Genomic DNA, 22,594 nt, shown 5'->3' on the forward strand with positions numbered 1-22,594 from the left:
AGCTGCTGCAGATAAGTAGGCCGAGAGTGTATTTTTAGAGTCCCACCAGTCAGTGCAAACATTTAAAATATCACACACACACAAAATTCATGGATGGTTTCACTGGACAAATATTTGCACAGATAAGAAGTCTTTCAGATCTCGCTGACCTTTCAGGAATATATTGGAGTAAAAAAAGTTTTAGTATTTTGCAGCCATAAAGAATGAAGATAACTACTTATGCAGAAACAGCTTTCGTTCCACTGAAAAAATGTAAGATATGGGGCTAAATTGATTTGCTGGAGGTACAGGATTGTGTGCGAGACTGGACTTTTTGAAGTAGCAAGCACTTACAATGCACAACCAACCAGTGTTGGATTTCCGGGTCACTGGTTACGTTTTGGGGACCCTTTTACACCAAGCCTGGTTGACATGGCAATAACCTGTGTTATTTAAGTCAGTGTAAAAGGCATCATTGGTTACTTACCGGGAATTTTTTTTAATCTATTTTAGAATTTTAATAACATACTAAGCGCCAGCTGTCTTAGGACACTACATTTTGTATTTTGTCCGCAACTGTACAATACCAAAATTTGCTGTATTGTTGAGTAGGCGGACATGTTTATAATAAACCACAAATAGAGGGGAATTCCATTGGGTGCAAGGTTTTGGCCGCAAAAAAATCCTGCGGACCTTGCAACCTGTTTGGATTACCGTGAGTATTTACGCTTCCAACACCTGTGGAATCAATTTTTTTTTAAATGCACATGATATTTTCAGCTTTGAAACCCCCAGTGCTAATAATTAATTAAAATTTACTTACCGGTCTGGTAGTCTCAGCCGCTCCCGGTAGCCTCTCCTCCATTTCCCACTGGTAACGAGGCTGTTGGGAGTTGTAGTTCTCTCTGATGCCTCACAAGGGAAACAAAATCACGGTACAATCCAGCATGAGCTTTTGACTATATAGTCAAAATCACATCGGGATCACATGCAGATCGCACAGGTTTTTTTACCTTGCGATCCTGATTCGCGCTTCCGGGACAGCACAAATCAAAACCCTGATAGACAGGGCAGCAATGACTTGATAGTGGAAATCTAATGATCAGTTTTCCAGCATTTCAAAGCAAATGGTCAACTGTCATAAATGACCAAGTTTTTATTCCAACCAGCCAGATTGCACAATAAATCTTTAGGTGTATGACCAGCTTAAGCTAACTGGAAACATCAAACTGCTTCTTTAACGAGGTTACCAGAGAAAGTCCTAGTGATTTTTCCTAAATCTAACAAATTTCAAAATTCTGGGGGTTTGTGAATAAAGATGTTGTGATTTATATAGAAACCACTGGGTCTCATTTTCCCTCCTTTAACTGAATAGAAAACCTTGCGACGGCAGGAAAAACTCTGCCCTGAGGAAATGTTTAACCCCTTCACGACATTTGACGTATATATACTTCATGGTCGGGAAGTACTTCCCGACACATGACGTATATATACGTCATGACTTCTAACTGTCACTGCGTCTAGAGACGCAGTGACAGTTAGGTGATGTCTGCTGTCCCTGACAGCAGACATCCCCCCTCGCCGCCCAGGGGGGGCAGGGGTGCCCCCCCCGGTCGGCGATCGCTGTGAATGGCTGTTCAAATCTGAACAGCCATTCACAGCGTTTCCTGTGTTACCGGCGGCTAAGCCGCTCGGTAACACAGGGATTCACTGGTGATCGGTGCTGTCAAGTACAGCACCGATCACCACCGATGTGCAGCCCCCCCTCGAACCCGCCGGGCACTCACCCGGCAGCAGCAGCGGCTCCCCCGGAGCGTCTGGAGCGCACGCAGCGCTGCCCTCCTCCCCCCTCCCCCCCGCAGCAGCAGCAGCAGCATCAAGCTGCATACAAAGTAAAAAAATAAACATATGCACTGAAAAATATATTTATATATATATATATATATATATATATATATATACACATATATATATATATATATATATATATATATATGTGTGTATATATATACACACATATATATATATGTGTGTGTGTGTGTGTATATACCGCACCGATTACCACCGATCGCGAGCCCCCCCCCCCCCCTCCCACCCGGCAGCCCCCCTCCCTCCCACCCACCCGGCTGCCGCAGCGCCAGCACCCCTCCCACCCCCCCGCCAGCCGCAGCGCCAGCCCCCCTCCCAAAGCTGGTGACTAAAATGGGGTCACTTGTGGGGGGGTTCCACTGTATTGGTGCTTCGGGGGTCTTGCTAATGCGACATAGCACCCACCATTCATTCCACCACCAAAAATCACTCCTTCCCTTCTGAGTCCTGCCATGCACCCAACTGGTATTTTTTGGTCACACGTGAGGCATTGCCGTACTCGGGAGAAATTGGGGCACAGATTTTGGGGTGCTTTGTCTCCTTCATTCCTTGTGAAAATAAAAAATTTTGAGCCAGAACTGCATTTTTCTGTAAAAAATTACATTTTTTTACACAAAAATGCAGATCTGGCTCAAAATTTTTCATTTTCACAAGGAATGAAGGAGACAAAGCACCCCAAAATCTGTGCCCCAATTTCTCCCGAGTACGGCAATGCCTCACGTGTGACCAAAAAATACCAGTTGGGTGCATGGCAGGACTCAGAAGGGAAGGAGTGATTTTTGGATTTTGCAGCACAGATTCTGGTTGAATGACCCCCGAAACACCCATACAGTGGAACCCCCCCACAAGTGACCCCATTTTGCAAACTACACCCTTCAGGGAATTCATCAAGGGGTATAGTGTACATTTCAAACCCCCCGGGGTTTCACCAATTTTGATACAACTGAGCTGTGAAAATGAAAAATAAATTTTTTTCATTTTCACTGCCCAGTTGTACCACAATTGGTGAAACCCCTGGGGGTTTGAAATGTACACTATACCCCTAGATGAATTCCCTGAAGGGTGTAGTTTGCAAAATGGGGTCACTTGTGGGGGGGTACCTAACTTTTAGCATCTTATGGTGCCTAGAAACCTACATGGTGCCTAAAAAATAATCTCATAAAAAGGAGGCTCCAAAATCAAGTAGGTGCTCCTTCTATTATGAAGCCTGTGGTTTGGTCACCGTGCACACTAGGGCCACATATAGGATATTTATGAAAACCAAAGAATTGGGGGAATCAATTTTTAGTCACATTTCTCTAGTAAAATCTACTGTGTTCCTTAGAAAAATGTATTAAAATTGCAAATCTGCAAAAAAAATGAAATTTGGAAATTTCACCTACACTTTCTTTTAATTCCTGTGAAACACCTAAAGGGTTAACAAACTTCCAAAATGCTGTTTTGAATACTGTGAGGGGTGCAGTTTTTGAAATGGCATCATTTATGGGGGTGTCTCACATACAAGTCACTCAAAGTCACATCATAACTGACCTGGTCCCTAAAAAAATCAGAGTTTGAAATTTTCTTGAAAATTTGAGAATTTGCTATTCATATTTGAAGCCTCCTAGTGTCCAAAAAAATGAAAATGAGGTTGAAATAATGATGGCAACATAAAGTAGACATATGGTCTATGTTAGTTATTCACTATTTTGAGTGGTAAGATTATTTGTCTCACAAGCAGAAAATTTAACATTTTGCAAATCGCAAAATTTTCCATTTTTTTACGACATTTTGGTATTTTTCACAAAAAAACACAGACTGTATCGACGAAAATTTACCACTAACTTGAAGTACAATGTGTCACGAGAAAACAATCTCAAAATCACTGGGATAAGTAAAAGCAAAAAAAAGTTATCCCCACTTAAGTGATACATGCCAGATTTGAAAAAAAGGGCTCTGTCAGGAAGGCAAAAACTGGCTCTGTCATGAAGGGGTTAAATCTCCCTTGTACAATTGAATGCCCCCTATTATCTTCAACCCTGTAATGTATTAGGCTGGATCACGGAGGCTGGTCTATTCTACTGGGTGTCCAGAACAGATGCCTAAAGTCTCTCTGGCATTCTGGAGAATAGAAACGTATGGCCTGGAGTCTAGACAGAGGTGGTCCCAAGGGTAAGATATAAGCATTACATAATCAATTCTTCATGCTGCAGGAAAAAATGAATGTGGGCAATTGAATATGTCCCATAAAGTCAGTTGTAGTGAAATAAAGACTTTTGAAATGAGGTGAGGAAGGCACTTATGTGTATATTAATGTTTATGTGCATATTATTGTAAATTCTTTGGCTAGACCACAGTTGCAGTCACCCAATACAGCATTGGTGTTTTGATATTACATTTCCACTGAATACAATGATGAAGTTGTGTTTGTTTCATTACACACACTGTTTACATGACTATATTTGCAGTATTCTTTTTATAGCAGATCCTTCCTGCTGTCTCACTCCCAGACTAAACACCGTAGGACACTTCTTGCCGGGCTAATATTCCTATGTGCCAACTGAAATGTTAAAGCTTTGGTAAACTTCACACACAGCAATTACACATTTTTTTCTCCATTATCAAAGCATAGCTTTGTGAAATGTTTATTGCGTGTTGCATATGGAATCAGACTAGGACTTCCAGATCTTGGCAATAAGCAGCCACGTTCTCTTCACTAAAGAGAGAAACGGAGCTGACATGAGGTAAAAAAAAGAATCTCCTTTTACTGTACACTTTGTAGGAGGAAAGATTCCAGTTATTCGCCTCTTTGCCAGATAGCAAGTGAATTACAGATATCCTATTGGTTATGTCACACCAAAGGGATGATGCCCAATGTATGCAAATTCACTGTCATAGGTTCTATCTAGTCTTTGTATTTTTTACATATCGTCTTTCTTGTTATAGAATGGCGTCGTGCATAGAGATCTAAAGCTGGAAAACATTCTTCTGGATGAAAATGGCAACATTAAGGTAATGCTTAAATTTCTGCTTCAAATTGACTGAGTCATGTATATGTTTGATAAACAAGGTATCAACTTCCCAGTGTTGTGCTTCTGTCGGATTTGTACCTTCGGTGGTTGGCCCTTTTACACAGCCCTAGTTACAATGCATTTCATTCATTTTGGTACCTGGCATATAGGCGAGTATTGTGAATAGGATTCTAGGTTAGCGAGAGGAATGTCTTTTACACTATTACATCCTCACAAGTTTCTATGTCTGCTTAATACTGAGTTCTTAGCCTCCTAAAATAGTGACTAAAATTAGTGCTACCTCCTTTTGCCACCAAAACCTGCAAATAGTAAGATGCACAACAGAAAAGCACAAGAAATATTTATTATGATAATTAGGATGGACAAAGTAGATGGCAGGTTCTGGTATAGTTTAATATTTAGTCCTTTGTGGGAGGAAATATGTGTGTGCGCGTGTGTGGGAGCATACAGTCTGTCTAGTAAGAGAATCTATTACAGCACTTTAAAGAGATGACATTTAGGGTTTGTTAAAAGTTGAAGGAATACAGTAGTGTTAGCCAATGTTCTTGTTAAGAGGCATCAGTGAAAGCATTACATATTAGTGCTCATTAAAGTGCAGGTTCTCAGCAGTTTTGCAAACATTCAGTAAGTTCCTAGCCACGTGTATCTTAATGAATGGTCTGATGTGATCAGAGCGAGGAGACATCAGGCAGATTGCTATGCTCAGAGCGGAGTATACCCTGGGAATGAAAGCCTGACTGAAGTGGGTCTAATAGGATGTGAGAGTTAAGGAAGTGTGCAAGACGAGAGTAGACAAGTCTCTCGAGTAGCTTGGAGAGGCATGGGAGCTGAGAGATAGGATGTTAGTTAGGCAGAGAGAGTTCGGGTCAGAATTGTGTTTTTTCAGAATGGGAGTAATCACTTCATGTTTGAACAGAGAAGGAAAAGTACCAGTAGCAAGAGAGAGATTGCAGATATTAGTTAAGGTTGGGATAAGCACAGGAGATAGAGTTTTAATGACTTGTGCAGATATAGGATCAAGAGGAGAGGTTGTGGAGTAGGAGGATAAGAACAGGGTGGATACTTCCTTCTCATGTGTGGGCTTCAAATGAAGAGAAAGTACCAGAAGGTTCAGATGGGGAAGAAAGTGGGTTAGAGGTTGTGGAAGAGCATACCATTTCATCTCAGATGTTATCAATCTTGTCCTTAAAGTAGGAGGCAAGTTCTTGTGCACTGATGGTAACCAGTGGGGGAGGGTATTGAAGAGACTTAAATGTGTTAAAAAGTCTCTTAGGGTTGATGGCACAAGAAGAGATTGCAAGTATGTTTGTTTGGCAGTGTCCAAAGCATTGCAGTAGGAGCGGTCTTATATGTGTGGAAATCACTCAGATTACGAAATTTACGCCAATGGCAATCCACTTTTACGTTACTGATTTCGTAGTTGTCTTGTTATTTTGGAGTGCCACAACTGGCATCTAAGCCTGCGTGGGGTGTAATTGGAAGCTGGAGCCACTTCATCAAGGGCTGTTTAGAGAGTTTGGTACAGGTGAGAAACACCAGAGTCAGGAAAGCTAAATGTAGAAATAGGTGAAAGCTGTGCTTTACTAGATCGCTCAGCAAAAAGTCCCTTCGCCCCATGTGTACGGGGCATACGTTTACAACAGACTTGGTAGGAGCGTTTATCTTTTTAAAATGGGCACACAACATGACCTAAAGCATGTCAAATTTAATAGTTGGCCAATCATTGTAGTTGTTGATTACACCTCTAGTGAAGCCCACACCACCTCTAGTGAAGCCCACACCACTTAAGTATGGGCCACTACCACTTCATTCTGTTTTGGAACCTTTGTGCCCCACCCCAACACTGTCAAGAAAATATGTGCTTTAATACATATGTCCCTATTGCTCTATTGACACAGAGTTTGTTTTTCTGGCTAAGAGGGATGTTTTAGATTTATTAAACAGTATTATTGATATATTGCGTGGTCAGTTGTGTGTTAAAGACAGGCAGTAGTTGGGCTTATTAGATCTAAAAAATATGTACCACGGAATTCTAGAGGGTTTTTACAGCAGATTATTAGCTCAGTGTTATCAGTACTGATAAAAGAGTTCTGGCTCCACCAGAGTGTATAGGAGTCCTGATATGGATATTGGACTTGTGCAGTCCAAATATACTATCCATGCCTCTATTACTGATGTCCTTCAGCCCAATTTTTAGATCTGATTTGTACTGTACATCTTATATATGTAGCGAATGGAGAATGTTTCCCTTATACTCAATGTACACTGAACCATAGGTTGGGCTCTGTCACTGCCTTTGTTTCCAGCTCTTACCTATTACAATTTAGTTATTACCACTACAACACCCCCTCCCCATGACAACTAGCATTAGCTATACCAATTTTTCACTTAACAAGAAAGGATTTGGCACCAATATGAAATTAAAATTCTCACTCCCATGCCAGCAGCAAGTACAAAAACACCACCCACACCACGTGTAACTAGCCTGTGCCATACAGACATCACCACTTCCCACCCTCATGTTATCTGCCAAATGTCATTATCTTTAATCATCTCTATCGTGTCTCATCCCGTTTTATATCTATTTATAAGTAAGGAATAATTATCTTTCATATTACTTTTCTGGTCAGTACAATTTTCATTTAATTGAAGATACAAGTATGAACTGAGATTTGTATGTTCTTTGATATGAACAGATCACTGCAATAAATACAATTTTAAGAAATTGCATTGTTTAAACTTTATATTTTTTTTAAATGAAATAATCTGGCATTTTCTTTGACACTAAATTCAAAATATGCCTCAAATTTCCCAAAAGAAAACACTCCTTTCTTATAATATTTATTTTCAGGGGTGTGGTATGCGCCTCCGGCAGTGGAGATCTCAACAGTCAGCATCTCAACGTTGGGATCCCGACTGCCGGTGCTCCGACAGGGGGGTGAGCGCAATGAAGCCCCTTCCTGGCTCGCTGTGCGTGACACTCTGCAGGCCTGGTGGCTTGCTACGCTTGCCACAGGTTCTATTCTCCTATGGGGCTTGTGGACCCCCACAAGGGAGAATAGCCCCTGTGAGTCGGGATCCCCCCTGTCGGAGCACCGGCAGTCAGGATACTGACTGTCGGGATCCCCACTGTCGGAGCGTCATCAGGCACCCATTTTCAGAAGGAGGCTTATGAGGTAGTTTCGTCATGGTAGGTGGACCCATATTGGCCAAAAAATAATGCTAGTTACTTCAATTTAAATCCATGTTAAATTTTAGAGTTTATTATAATTGTTCTGATTTCCAGTATTCCTAATGTTTAGAGTTTGCCCCTGCATTTTCTATTTTTTCAATATCTATCTCCACACTGGGTATGTTTTGTGCATAATATTTAAGAAACGTACTAAGATCAGTTTTTATTTTGAGAAACAGAATGTGTTATATGAAATAGCATCTTTGTAGTTTTAAAGGGCAATTAAGAAGATTGTGCACTGAACGTACACGCCAATGTTTTCTCATTTAAACTGTAAACAGTGTAAAAAGTGCTCTAAGTTCAAGCCAAGCACTATATCTGTGACAAGGTACAAAAACAACTGCAACTTTTATTTCCAACCCGAAGACAAACATGCCTGAGGACTTTGTAATAATTAAGCCTAAGTGCAATTTTCAAATAACTTAAATATATTCTTTAGCTGTAATTAATGTGAAAAGGCAAATAATTTAGTGCCCACTTTTGCTTGTGTAAACATTGAAATTACTCTGAAAAAAAAAAAAAATTATATATTGTAATTCCAAACCTTTTTTTGTATCAGCTAAAGAAGTTAAGGCAAGCAGGTATGGATCATTCGGTCACCAGCAAGTTGGTCGACAAGCATTAAGGTCGACATGACTGTAGGTCCACATGGGTTAGGTTGACAGGGTCATTAGGTCCACATGGGGAGGATGACAGTCAAAAGGTCGACATGGGGTTTTTCCATATATTTTTTTGTCCCGAATTTCGACACAGTCGAAATGGACACTGAAACGTAGCGCAGCCTGTCCTGCATGTAGAACTTAGTGCATGTCGACCTTAATGCATGTCGGCCCAATGCCTGTAGACCGTAGCCCAGGGAAGCAATGATATCTATAATATGAGACTATAAATATTTTGAATTCACATACTTTTCATTTAGTGGAATACACTTAAGGTGTGTAGACACAGGCAAAAAAATTGCTGGCAATATGATTGCTAAGCAACCATATTGCCAGCGATTGGAGTGTGCACCGGCTATAAATTGCCGGGTGCGCGCTCCCGTTTTCAGCCCCCTAATGGTCACTGGTCGGAGGAGCATGCGACTTCCCCTGCCTCTTCTCCCGGCAGTGTGTCAATATATTGCCAGTGATCAAATTGCTCCGTGTGTACACAGCTTTAGATTTATTTAAACTTTCACATGTTTTTGAAGTTGCTTTGAAGATAGATTGTTTTTAATAAACAAAAGCCTTATACATAAAGAAATAGGGTACAGGTTGAGTATCCTTTCCCAAAATGCTCGGGACCAGAAGAATTTTGGACAATGGATTATTCCCTATTTTTAAATATGTTTATATTTTAATGAGTTATCTTGTGGTATCTTGCATTTATGTTGTACAAACACATGAAATACACACATATATTTTATGTGTACATGAAACAAGGTTTGTGTACTATCTCAGGCATTGAATGTGAATTCTAAGCAATTATTTTCATTCACATATTTAGTGCCAGTTAAATGTTATTTCCCCAGTAGTGCCAGTTACAGATGTAGCCAGTAGGTTTTTAGCACAAAAAAAATGCATTTTGAAAAATATGGATAAGGGATATTTTGTTGGATAAGGGATACTTAACCTGTATATTATTTCATTATTGCTTGACAATCTATTGGTGAAAAAAAAATAGTCCTAAAATAATTGCTCAAGATGTTTTACCCAGCACTTCAAAATTGATGATGACAGTAACAGCTAATATATTATTACTTTTTAGCACATGTTATCCATAGCTGGAACAATTTTAGGAAATGGCACAGAGATGTAACTGTCTGATTAAACGGATAAAACCTTAAAAATGATAATTGCTTCGAGAAAATGGAGCTTGGTTTGTATACATTAATCTTCTTTAATAAAACAACAACATTGGGATTAATGGTGCTGTCACAGTAGGGACTTTTGATCCCTATGGGAACTGGGTACATGGGCTTTTTACAAATCATAGGAGAGGGAATTACCCCCCCCCCCCCCCACCCCACTTAATGTGCCTAATTCCATATATAGAGAGATCGTGAACGTGGCACCTAGAAGCGTGGGTGTGTACTGCTACGTCTGAGAGGAATCTTATAAAATGACTTATATCCAAATGTAGATGAGCCCCAAAGCAGTTAGTAAGAGATAATATACTTGGTAAAGTGCTGGGAAATGGTGCAAATAATTCAGTGTAAATGTACCTGTCTCTCATTCCTTTTTTCCCAAAAAAATGTAACAGTGTAATGTGGGCTAGGTGAAATGAGGGAGATTGGTAGACTAACGAGGGAGAGAGGGAGATTACTGCTATTTCAGGGAGTCTCCTGCAGAATGCAGGAGGGTAGGCAACTATGACACACACCACTATATATAGTCAACATTGCAAGAACTGTGAATAGTCCATTAGTAATTGTTAAGGTGGCCATACACACGCAGATTTATCTGCAGATCTGTCCGGTTGGAACAAAAACATGGTTATGGATGAGAGCAAATGACAGTTGACCATTTGCTTGGAAATGCTGGAAAACTGCCAAACTGTCACTCATCCATAACCATGTTTTTGTTCCAACCAGCCAGATCTGAAGATAAATCTTACTAGTGTATGGGCACCTTAAGTTGCCCTGTACTAATTAGCATAACATTAGAATATTACATGTGTGCATTTGTTGCAGAAACAGTCATGCAAATAGTCATTTGTCTATTTTCCTACTTGTATTATTCACTATATTGCTGCTTTTTAAGTGCCAAGACCATGAAGTAATCTGAAATCCTATTAATCTTTTTTTGAGAAGCCTGACAAGTTTAATGGGAAAAGCTGATAAGAATCAGTCTGTGAGGATGGGAGTGTACTTTAATGTAAATACCTTTTTCCTGAATAGCCATAATGAAAATATGGCTGCTGAAACAGCACTTCATGGAAAATCTAATATTACACTTTGCAATTCATGTTTCATACATTCCATGTCATTTAGAAGTATGCCGTTTTCTGAAGGAAAGTATAGTGTGCAATTGTAGCAAAAAATGCTTGCACTCTTGAGAACCTTAAGAAAGGTCACGGACCAGTGTAGATTCATTAGCAGTAAGTGTTTCATTAGTCTTTCCGTCACTGGCAAGGCACACGTCTAAAGGCTTAAGAGCAACTTCCTGCAAGCCAGCCAGGGAAAATGGATAGCAAGGAGTAATCCAGGCCAATTAACGGCAATCTGAGCCACTCTGTTTTTGTTTCTGCATTATTTTAAAACTTGAAGATTGTTAAAGTATATTCAGTTCATTTAACATCTTCTGTACTAATAGAGATTTATTTAATAATTCATAATTAATCATCATCAAAAATCTCTGTTTTCTGTTTCTAGTTTATTGCTTTCTTGTATTCATATACGGACTCCTCTCTTCTATTTTCTGAAGTACTCCAATGTTTAAAAAATCCTGATTACGTGATGAGCCGGTGTTCCTAGTGGAATTGTGAAGCAAAGTTAAAAAAGGGGTCTACCAATCGGTGTAGCTTCCTTCTAATTGTATGAGGCCGCTCAGATTGTTTTGTGCTCCTGGAAGGTATGATGTCCCTGGGTCATCAATGTCTAGGTCGACAGTCACAAGGTGACTAGGAAGACACCTGGAAATTGTCGACATACCATAGGTCATAGGCATGGACAGAAGGTGGACATGGTCGACACTCAAAGGGTAAACACAAGTTTTTCACTTTTTTTGGTGTAGACCTACTTGGTTCAAACTTTACTATCAAAGTGGGCATAGATTGAGAATATAATAGGCACTGTGCCCGAAGTGAGGGGACGCGGTACGCATATACGGTGTCTATGTCGACATAAGTCGACCTAGACAACAACAACTTGTGAAAAACTCATGTCGACAATGTGAACCTTTTTAGCTTGTGTTGACCTTCTGGCAATGTCGACATATGGTATGTTGACCATTTACAGGTGTCAACCTATTCACTGTCGACCATTAGTGGTCAACCTAGACATTGTCAACACACTATACCAGGCTTATCCAACATTGGCCCTCCAGATGTTTTGAAACTACACATCCCAGCATGCTTTGCCACAGTTTTCTATTAGAGAATGCTAAAACTATTGCAAAGCATGCTGGGATGTGTAGTTTCAAAACATCTGGAGGGCCAACGTTGGACATGCCTGCACTATACCATAACCCTTGGAGAACTGGTCAGCAGTAGCAGGAAACAGAAAGCTAACATGTGTGGCTACTACGCCTCACTTCCCTGAATGATGTGTCTGTTAGTTACCATGGTAATATCCAGCATATCTCTATAGGTGCAGTTACATTGCATGCGGTGTTATGTGGCCACATAAATAAATAAAAAACAATTGTATATGCAACAAACTTTTGTGCATAGACATGTGAGTTGGTAATCATTGATACAATTGTTACCACTAGAGGAGCCAATCCCTATATCCAGGATCACAGAATCCTGGATGCTTTTGAGAGGTAGATGTAAAAAAACGTGTTAGACTGATACACCTTCTAACTCATGTAGGATAACTGTGATTATAGGCTATGTGCCCCTGTCATTCTTGGTTCTATATATAGGATGTCACTGACTATTTTGGTACCATCAACTATCGATTTCGATAGCTGCTGGTATCGATCCCCATTCACCACAGGTTCTGGGCTGCACAAGCGATCTAATGTATGCCCACTGGAGCCAGGCAGGGGTGAGACACAGCACATCAGCACTAGGCTGATGCACTGTGTGTGTGTGTGTGGGGGGGGGGGGTCAGACAGCCATCGCTGGAGGGTGGAGTTTTCACTCCCTCACTCTGGCATCCATCATGTTAATACATCTCATCATTGTCTCTTTCTCCCTTGGTAAAAAAGCAAAGCAGAAAGCATTATTCCTACACAATGGGCACATGCAAAAGAAAATTATCTCTCTAATGGACAAAACCATGTACATTGCAGGGGGGGGGGATGGGGGGCTGATGTAACATGTGCAGACAGGTGCATACACACGGAAAGATTTAGCAAACGATCCAAACTTGTTAATGATTTCCTCAGAACTCCTGGACAAACAATTTGGTGTCAAATACTGAACGATTGTACAAATGATTGCACATGAACGATCGGTCTTTAACGATGGTGGAGGGGAGTGGGAGGCAGTCAAACCGCTTTACCAAATCGTTCATCGTGCATACACATGAAACGATTGGTACACATCGCTAACGATTGGTCTATGATCTTTCTGCATGCAGGAAATATTATCAACCTCTACCAAACGACCGACTGGTACGCGCATCGTCATCTATATCGTTCATACACATGGAATGACTGGAGCAATTGGTCTTTGAAGCGGTCGGGAATGCCCAGATCTATTGCCATATGTATGCACCTATAGATATGGGTGTTATATTGTTTGTTCCTGTGCAGGGTAAATACTGACTTCTTAATTTTTACACTTCAATATAGACATCACTTTGAAGTACAAACCCCACTCAAATCTAACTCTATCTGCACATGTTACATCTGCCCCCCCCCCCCCCCCCCTGCATTTCACATGGTTTTGTCTATTAGAGAGAGAATTTGCTTTTGCAAGTGAACCAGAATTAGGCCCAATATGTGCAGGTATAATACATCTGCTGTGAGTCCCAATAATTCAGAGATTATAATAGTTTATTCCTGGGTATTACAGGGAAAACACACTGTGGCCTGGCCAGAGGTCAGTGGGATAATACGTTCTCTGTTCAGGATCTCCCAGCTGCTCGGAGAATGAAAATTTTGCTCTCAGTCTCTGGATTGGGATTACACTGCACAGTGACATAATCAAAGAGTGTCCCCAGCCAATTAGTGACTGAGAGCAGCCATATCACAGGACTCCAGCTGTTGTACTGCAGCTGAGCCTCGTAGAGGACAAGAGCAACACCTTCTGGCTACCTCTGCGGGACAAAAGTTAATTTAAGGGGCATGGCCAAGCTGCCGAGCTGAGAGGACGTGGGCCTGGAGAGCTCTCCCCTCTCAGCTATTTTAATTGAGTTGGGCACCTGATTTCTGGGACACCAAAGCCCCCAGAATACATAATTCCCCTCTCCCCAGCCAGCGGTACTGAGCTGCGGAGCCGGGGGACAGGCGGGTTGCGGCCTACCTGACTGGGGAAGCCGGGGCCTCGATTTCAGCGGCGATCCGCCGAGCGCTCCAGGAGAAGGAGACTGGCGGTGGGAGGTGCGGGACGAGGTCGGCAGCCCCCCTGGAGAAGAACAGGGCCTTGCTGAGCGCCCGTGGACCAGGGACAGCAGAAGGCAGCCTGCACACTGCCCCTGGACCCGTCTGGGACCCGGGGAGACTGCAGCAGGCTGGACAGAGCTGATACATAGAAGCGGCGGCCATCTTGGGACCGGAGCTCTGAGAAGGCTGACACAGATCCCTGGGCTGCTGTACCCCACCTGTGTGCATCCCCACGCCATCTGAGAGAACTGTAAGTGGCACTGTGTGCCAACCCACAGCACCCCTGTAGTCAGAGCAGAGCTAATCTGCATCTGAATTATACAGAGGGGCTACGAGACAACTGCTGTCAATCTGAGGCTTAGGACAATAGTTAATTCAAGCCTCATTCACTGGGTATTTGAGGCAAGGGCTGGAAGTTTGCCTACATAATTGTGCTCTGCAGCCACCTAGGGCAGATCCAAGTCGCCCTCTAATGCTCACTCAGTAGCCCTAATTTACATTCCCCTTACCCAGTATCAACACTGTGCCAACGTAATAGATCTGACATCTGAGGAACCATCTCATTTAGCCTTTTTCTGTAGTAAGGATTCCCCCTGCAGCCTTGATATGCCACCCAAAAGGCCCAAGACAAATAAACCAGCACCCCAGGTATCCTTCTTTAAGCCTTCACCCCAGCCCGCTAAAACAAAATCAAGCGGCCATCTCACAATGGGGCCTACCACCTCCAGCCCTCCGTCCGCCTCAGGCCCACAAAACGGTGCTCTGGGGGTCCCTCCACCGGACGCATTGGGTGACTCTGACGCACTCACAGTGGGGTCAATGAAGCTTTTACTACAGCAGTTTAAAACTGAAGTAGCAGCGGAGTTTAGTTCTACCCTCCACTCCTTCCAACAGTCGTTAGATGACCTGGGAGGAAGAACAGACCATTTAGAGAACAAAATGGGCGAAGTGGTGAGCTCACACAATGACTTGATCTCTGACCATGAAGCACTTAAAGTTGAGATGGAGTCCATGAGAGACAAGCTTGCGGACTTAGAGGATAGGTCGAGACGACAAAATATTAAACTTCGGGGGGGTCCCTGAAAATATTTCCAACTCCAGTCTGAACGACTACGCAGTTGAGTTATTCAAAAAGCTCCTCCCTGCTACTAAAGCAACAGATATTTTGATTGACCGGATTCATAGAAGTCCAGAAACGCACCGGAAGGTGCTCCGAGAGATGTGCTAATGCGCTTACATTACTTTTATATCAAGGAGGCGATCCTGAAGGCCGCTAGACCATCTGAGGATAACCACGCGACCTTGGGGACCATACAAGTGTTCAGGGATTTATCTCAGGCCACACTCTCAGAGAGAGGTTCCTTCTTCCCTCTCACGTCTATTCTGCACAAGGAGGGCATCTAGTACAGATGGGGCTTCACCACTATACTGCTGATTATCCGTGATGGCTCAACTATAGCTATCTCCACCATGGAAGATGGTTTGCAACTACTCACTAGATGGAACATTGCGGGCCCTTCCCTACATTAGCCTCTCCCAAACGCGGCCTCCAGCAGGACTGGGCCGTGGCTGGATCTGAGAGTGAAATATTCCTCTTATCAATATACCTACAAATCGACACGGTGTTACTCATGTATCCACGTTGGCTGTATCTTCCGATGTCTCGTCAGTCATAAGTATACCACCGAGAGGTTGATTTGTTAATCCCATATCTTTAACACAGTTTCATCACCTATACCAGTGGACTTACTGTTTATGTAGGATCTCCCACTGACCACACCCCCACTAGGTTGCCATGGTATGACACCTCATTGTGCCCCCAAGAGCGGGCATTTCAGTTTCCCCACAATCTCCCTCTGTGTTTTTTTTCCCCTACCTATGTGTTCCCCATCCCTATCTCTATAGCGCTGATACTAGAAACCAGGTGTATGTAAATACCAAATGTACAGACTACCTGTCGTTCATGCTGTCTTCCAAAATGTACACTGACAATGGTTAATGTTACATCGATGAATGTGAAGGGATTAAACTCCCCTCACAAAAGAAAGGTTGTCTTGAAATATTTCTCCAAGCTAAAGGCACAAATTGTGCCAGTGCAGGAGACACACTTTAAAAAATCGGCTCCGCCGCTCTTTACCAACACTAGATTCCCATACTGTTATATGGAAAATAGTCATGTTAAAAAAGCGGGAGTATCCATTCTCATCTCACAAAATTGTACTTTCTCTCTACTGAAACAAGTGGCAGATCCTGAAGGGCGGTATTTAATTCTAGTGGGCATGCTGGAGGACGTAGAGGTTACGCTGGTCACCTGTTATGCGCCCAACACCAATCAGTTAGCGTTTAGCCACAAACTAATGGAGATTACACAAAAACATGTGAAGGGGGCTCTGTTGATGCTGGGCGATTTTAACGCGGTATCAGTTCCCTCGATAGACAGAACGAGGAAGGCAGGCGTGTCGTCTAACTTTCCCCTTAGAGAAAAATCTAATAATAGTCTTAGATCACTATTAGCAGAATATGAGCTCTTCGACATCTGACGGACCAAACACCCATCAGTAAGAGACTATACCTACTACTCACATGTACATGGTACATACTCCCGGAAAGATTTGGCCATTTCAGATAGATGGTCGCTGCCGACATTTAGGAAGGTAGATATCCTCCCCTTAACATGGTCAGAACACTCCACCCTTTTCTTATCATGGGACATCACTAAGAGGAGCGTCCAACCTGGTCAGTGGAAGCTGGGTAGACCGTCTCTGTCTAACCCAGCAGCACTCCAATCAATTAGTGACACTATTCAGAACTACCTGAGTGAGAATTCCCCCGCAGACACCTCAACATTCAATCACTGGTGCGCCCTTAAATCAGTAGTCAGAGGCTCTGCAGTCCAGGTGGCCGCAAAATTAAAAAGGGAGTATTGGAAAAAATTTGAGGAGGCCGAAGCAGACGTAGTCAGACTAGAGACCCTCCATAAATCCAACCCTCTAGACAAAAGCGTATTTAAGTCCTTAAAGAGTGCAAGAGACAAATTGAACCAAGTCTCCTTGGCTGAGGTCCAACAGAACATAAAGAGACTAAACCAACAATATTATGACCTAGGGAACAGAGCAGGCCGTCTGCTGGCGCGTAAACTAAGGGGTAGAAGAATTAAAGAAAAAATCCACAACATAGTATCGGACCAGGGCCAGAAAGTCACCGATCCAGTAGAGATAGCTAATGAATTCGCTTCATACTACTCCAATCTGTACAACCTCGAGAAAGACCCTTCTACGCCCCAACCTACAGCGGAGGTGATAGTACAGTTCCTTAGGGATCTGAGACTGCCCAAACTAACTCCTGATTCCTGCCTAGCGCTCAATAGACCGTGGTCCTTAGAGGAATTTCACTGGCAATAGACTCCATGCCCCGTGATAAAGCTCCAGGCCCTGACGGATACCCCGCAAACTTTTATAAAGCCTTTAAAGCAGAGCTAGCATTGATTTTAGTCTCAGTCTTTAACGAAGCTTCTGACTTGAACTCCTTCCCAAAGGAAATGCTGGAAGCACAAATTATAACTATCCCCAAACCAGGGAAATCCCCCTCCAAAGTACAGAACTATAGACCCATCGCTCTGCTCAACACAGACATAAAATTATTTGCTAAAATTGTGGCCAATAGATTATGCCCTTTACTGCCAGGCCTCATCGGGACTGATCAAGTGGGATTTGTGTATGGAAGACAGGCCCCTGACAACACACTCAGAATGTTTAACGTGATTGAGCACAACTACAGGTCGAAGGACCCGCTGCTCCTCATGTCCCTGGATGCGGAAAAAGCCTTCGACAGGTTACATTGGGGCTACCTAAGAGCAGTCTTACTCCACTTTGGTTTCACAGGCAGGATCTTAGATTCCATTCTGGTGTTATACGCATCCCCTTCAGCTAGAGTATTTACTAATGGCTGTCTCTCATCAAGCTTCCCCATAACTAATGGCACCAGACAGGGGTGCCCCCTCTCCCCCCTTATTTTTGCAATTGCAATCGAGCCCCTGGCAGCTAAAACTAGAGAATCCCCTTTGATTACTGGATCTGAGATTGATGGTCTAACCCACAAGATCTGTCTTTTTGCAGATGATATCTTACTGTGTATTTCGAACCCTGCAACCTCGCTTTCAGCCCTGCAAGATGTATTGGCGCAGTTCTCTGCCATTTCCTACTATAAGTTGAACGCCAGTAAGACGGAAGTCCTCCCCTTCTTCACACCCCCTAACATATTGGCCAGATTAAAAGATCAATATAGGTATGCCTGGCAGGCTAGATCTCTGAAATACCTCAGGATTCATCTAGCATCCGAGGTAGACGTCTTGGATTGCAACTATGGCCCCCTGTTAAAGGCTTTTGAGAACTTAACTAGGGATTGGATGATGCAGGAGGTCTCCTGGTTGGGCCGTATTGCTGCGGTTAAGATGGTCCTCCTCCCGAAATTACTGTATCTTTTAGAGCGATTCCGAGATTACTTCCCAAGCAATTGTACAATAGAATAAACAGATCTTTTTCTAAATACATTTGGAAAGGCCTTAAACCTAAAATATCTAAAGGTATATTAACACGCCCCAAACTAGATGGGGGAGTTGCTTTCCAAGATATTGAACAATACCATAGGGCGTGTCTTCTGAGCCAAGCAGGAGACTGGTTTAATCTAGACTCCCCCAAACCCTGGGCCTGTATGGAGAAAGCGGAAATCCTGCCCTGTAGCCCAACTGACCTCCTATGGATGCCACCCCGGTCCTTCCTCTCATTGAACGTTGAAAACTCTGCAGTAAAGGCCACGGTTAAAGCCTGGCAGGAGAGTGTGTCCGGTAGAGACGACATTACCCTCCCTGCCCCCCCTCTAACTCTGAGGTCAGTGATGTCCCTAATACCAAATTTGAACTTAGGACCCTGGATAGCTAGCGGCCTGAATACGATAGGAGACTTGTATAGGGAACACCAACTAGTCCCCTTTACATACCTGCAGGACAACTATAACATCCCTAAGGGGGATTTCTTTAAATACCTACAACTGAGAAGCTGGCTATCCAATTTCTTCCCTACCCCAAACAGATTCCCCCATATTGCTCCCAACATCCATAGGGCAACTAGTTGCCCTGATCAGAAGGGAGGGATATCCAAATGGTATGTGATCCTGATTACTCAGGAAAACCCGACCAAACTTAAATCTCAAGTCTTATGGGAGAAGGATCCTTAGAGGAGGAGGAATGGGATTGGGTGCATAGGTTGTGTTTTAAGATATCCAGGTGCATAAATCACTCTGAGATGTTTATCAAACTACTATACAGGGCTCACTACATCCCTGATCGCCAGCATAAAATTTGGCCCAACATACCTAAATCTTGTCGGAGGAATTGCGGGGGAATAGGTACCATTTTCCATATATTCTGGGATTGCCACAAACTGTGAACACTTTGGAAATCAGTGTTCGATATGATCAGTACAGTGGTGGGCGTGCCGATCGGTGCTAACCCCGAGACAGCCCTATTTCATCTTTACGGAGGTTACCTTTCTAAAAGTGAAACATACGTGCTAGGACACATCTTAATTGCGACTAAAGCGGCGATAGCCCAACTGTGGAGATCAGCGGGGATTCCTAGCCTTGACACAATATGTGATAAAATCCAGAAGCATTTTATCTTCGAGACGGTGGAGGCCCGGAACCCTGTCTCTAATAGTCCTATGCATAAGAAGTGGCAGTGTTGGTCCACGTATAGAGAGGAGTTGGGATACACAATAAATAACAATATGGTGGTAGACACTAGTCTCCTAAACTCCCCGAGTTCTGAGAATTAGTGCCTCGTGGTAGCCTTCAATGTAAAACCTAGTCAGGCAAAATGCAAAAGGCATGAACGCTATGATGTATCCTCCTGGTTTCGAGTCATGTTGTATAAATGTACGGTTTCCCCTCCCTTTTTTCCTTTCTGTATCCCCCCTTGTCTTTGTTTATCTCTCTGGAAAATTCAATAAAGATATTGTTAAAAAAAAAAAGTTAATTAAAGGAAAGGTGGTGGAGGGAAAGCAGTGCAGGAAGGATATTTTTGAGACTTTTTTATTATCGAATCATGGGATTTAAAAAATGGGGCTTTATTGGCTTCTCTACTCACCACTAAAATATTGGCACAAAATAAAGTTTATGGACTGTGTATTTTTTTCCCAACGAAAATGTATTTGAGCCTACACTATTTTTATCCCAGCTGCCTTTAAAGTCTTAAGGTGGCCATACACTGCTGAGCTGTATCGCAGCAATGTATGGCCATCCGATCCCCCGCAAGCCGTCTGGGATCTCCCAGGGTGGCAGGATCACATGCGATTCATTGCATGCGGTCCTTTCACATGTGATTTATCGTTTGCAACCCATGTTCACGCCTCTGGTAGATGAGTCCGAATCAATGTTTGGACCTGCATGCAGGTTCCACCTCCGACTCAGGTCCGATGCACACGGGACTGTGCAATGGACCCGAGGGGACATCAAAGGCATCCGATTTGGGCCGATTTATTGGGCTGATCCATCGGGAACGGTTGAAATCGGCCAAAATTGCTGTAGTGTATGGGGGCCTTTAGTTACTTTGGGAAACTGAGCACATCATTGGTAATAATAGTTCTATTCATACAGCTTTTGAATCAAAAATGTCTAACTACTTTATAAGTTTGTATTTGCTGAATAAATGTATCTGGAACATTCATTTTCCATGCAGATTGCTGACTTTGGCCTGTCGAATCTCTACCAGAAAGATAAATTTCTGCAGACATTTTGTGGTAGCCCACTTTATGCGTCCCCAGAGATAGTAAATGGAAGACCTTATCGTGGACCTGAGGTAAAGGATATCTGCAATTTATTTTTTCTTTTAAAAATATATGTGACTGTGATAGAAGTAAAATAAATAATACAAATTTATTCATACCAAAAAAATAGTATTAAGTTTAATGAAACTGCTTTTGTGTACCTGGTATGCAGTCATACAGTTGTCAGTTACGAACTTACGAACTATGTCAGCATTCGCAATGTTGACATAAAAATGTCTACAGTTACAGTATGATGACTTTGTTAAAGTGTTGATATCATAAATGAAAATTTCTGGCATGTTTATGAATAGAACCATGGGTTGAAGTGTATTATAAGTATTAAACCCAAGTCAAGATCCCGTTACCGGCATTATTAGGAAAACATGTTCATTGTACACATAGTGATTGTCGACTTTCTGTACCCAACCTGTCGCATAAGATGTGAATCTGTTAAAGTTCAGTAAAAACATCTGTAATACTGTATAAATTATGCAACATTCTGCACAATGAACATCTAACTAATTAGTGGCCACCAGCTCAGAAATGCAGATTAATGTTGTATTGCTTTGTTAGAACACATTTGTCATTATGCTATTGCTTGATGTTCCTGAAATACATTATTTTTAATTACAGGTTGACAGCTGGGCACTTGGTGTACTCCTGTATACTCTTGTTTATGGAACCATGCCATTTGATGGGTTTGATCACAAGAACCTTATTAGGCAAATAAGCAGTGGAGAATATCGAGAACCAACACAGCCATCAGGTAAAAAAATTGGCATGCTGACATTATTAGTTGAGTTTAACCCTTTGAGTGCCAAGTAAATAAGTCAAAATAAGTGTGAAAGATGCCAAGCACACATTTTTATTCATCATAATGACCTGTAATGTTTACCTTATATAGGAAATATCATCTTTTTTTACACAACATTTTTTATTTGCATGTATATAACAAATGTGAGTGACACTGGCAATTTTAATGGATATTTTGAAACTCTCACAAAGATTATTACTCAGATGTCGGAATCCTGACTGCACAGCAGGGGGGAGCGCAGTGAATTTTATTCTCCCTCTATGGGGGTCGTGGACCCCCACGAGGGAGCAGTCAGGATTCCGACGTCGGAGTATTGACTGTCGGAATCCCGACTGTCGGGGAGCCGTCCGGCACCCAGACAAACTAGGGCAGGTAATTTAATTATGTGAGCTTACTGCGCCTTTGAAAGGAGATATATGTTGTTTGATTGGTCTATTTTGCTTGTTTTTTCACAGGAGTGTGGTTCTATAAAACAAAATGCGTTTGACTGTGTAGACAATGGCGTGCACTGTTATTAAGAGCTAATTCTACAAACTAGCATCAGGCTGACCTGTTATACGTGCAATAGTACAAGTTGGACAATTCATCTCCATGTCAGTGTTACATTAAGAAGTGAAACAAGCATATAAACCTGGCCCTCTCCTCTTCTCCCTCTACACCACCTCTCTGGGCAC

General features: G+C 42.4%; 1 protein-coding gene across 2 annotated transcripts in view; it reads left to right on the top strand.

Moving 5' to 3' along the window:
• NUAK1 (NUAK family kinase 1) overlaps nucleotides 1-22,594 on the top strand; it is a 97,502-nt gene that overhangs the window by 66,279 nt on the left and 8,629 nt on the right. For both annotated transcript variants that reach the window (XM_083182305.1, XM_083182306.1), the window contains exons 4-6: nucleotides 4,774-4,839; nucleotides 21,019-21,138; nucleotides 21,740-21,872. In XM_083182305.1, coding sequence (XP_083038431.1) covers nucleotides 4,774-4,839; nucleotides 21,019-21,138; nucleotides 21,740-21,872 — 319 coding nt within the window. The remainder of the gene's footprint in view (nucleotides 1-4,773; nucleotides 4,840-21,018; nucleotides 21,139-21,739; nucleotides 21,873-22,594) is intronic.

The sequence above is a fragment of the Crinia signifera genome, chromosome 4 (assembly GCF_055691185.1).
Source record: "Crinia signifera chromosome 4, ASM5569118v1, whole genome shotgun sequence".
NCBI classification, from domain to species: domain Eukaryota; kingdom Metazoa; phylum Chordata; class Amphibia; order Anura; family Myobatrachidae; genus Crinia; species Crinia signifera.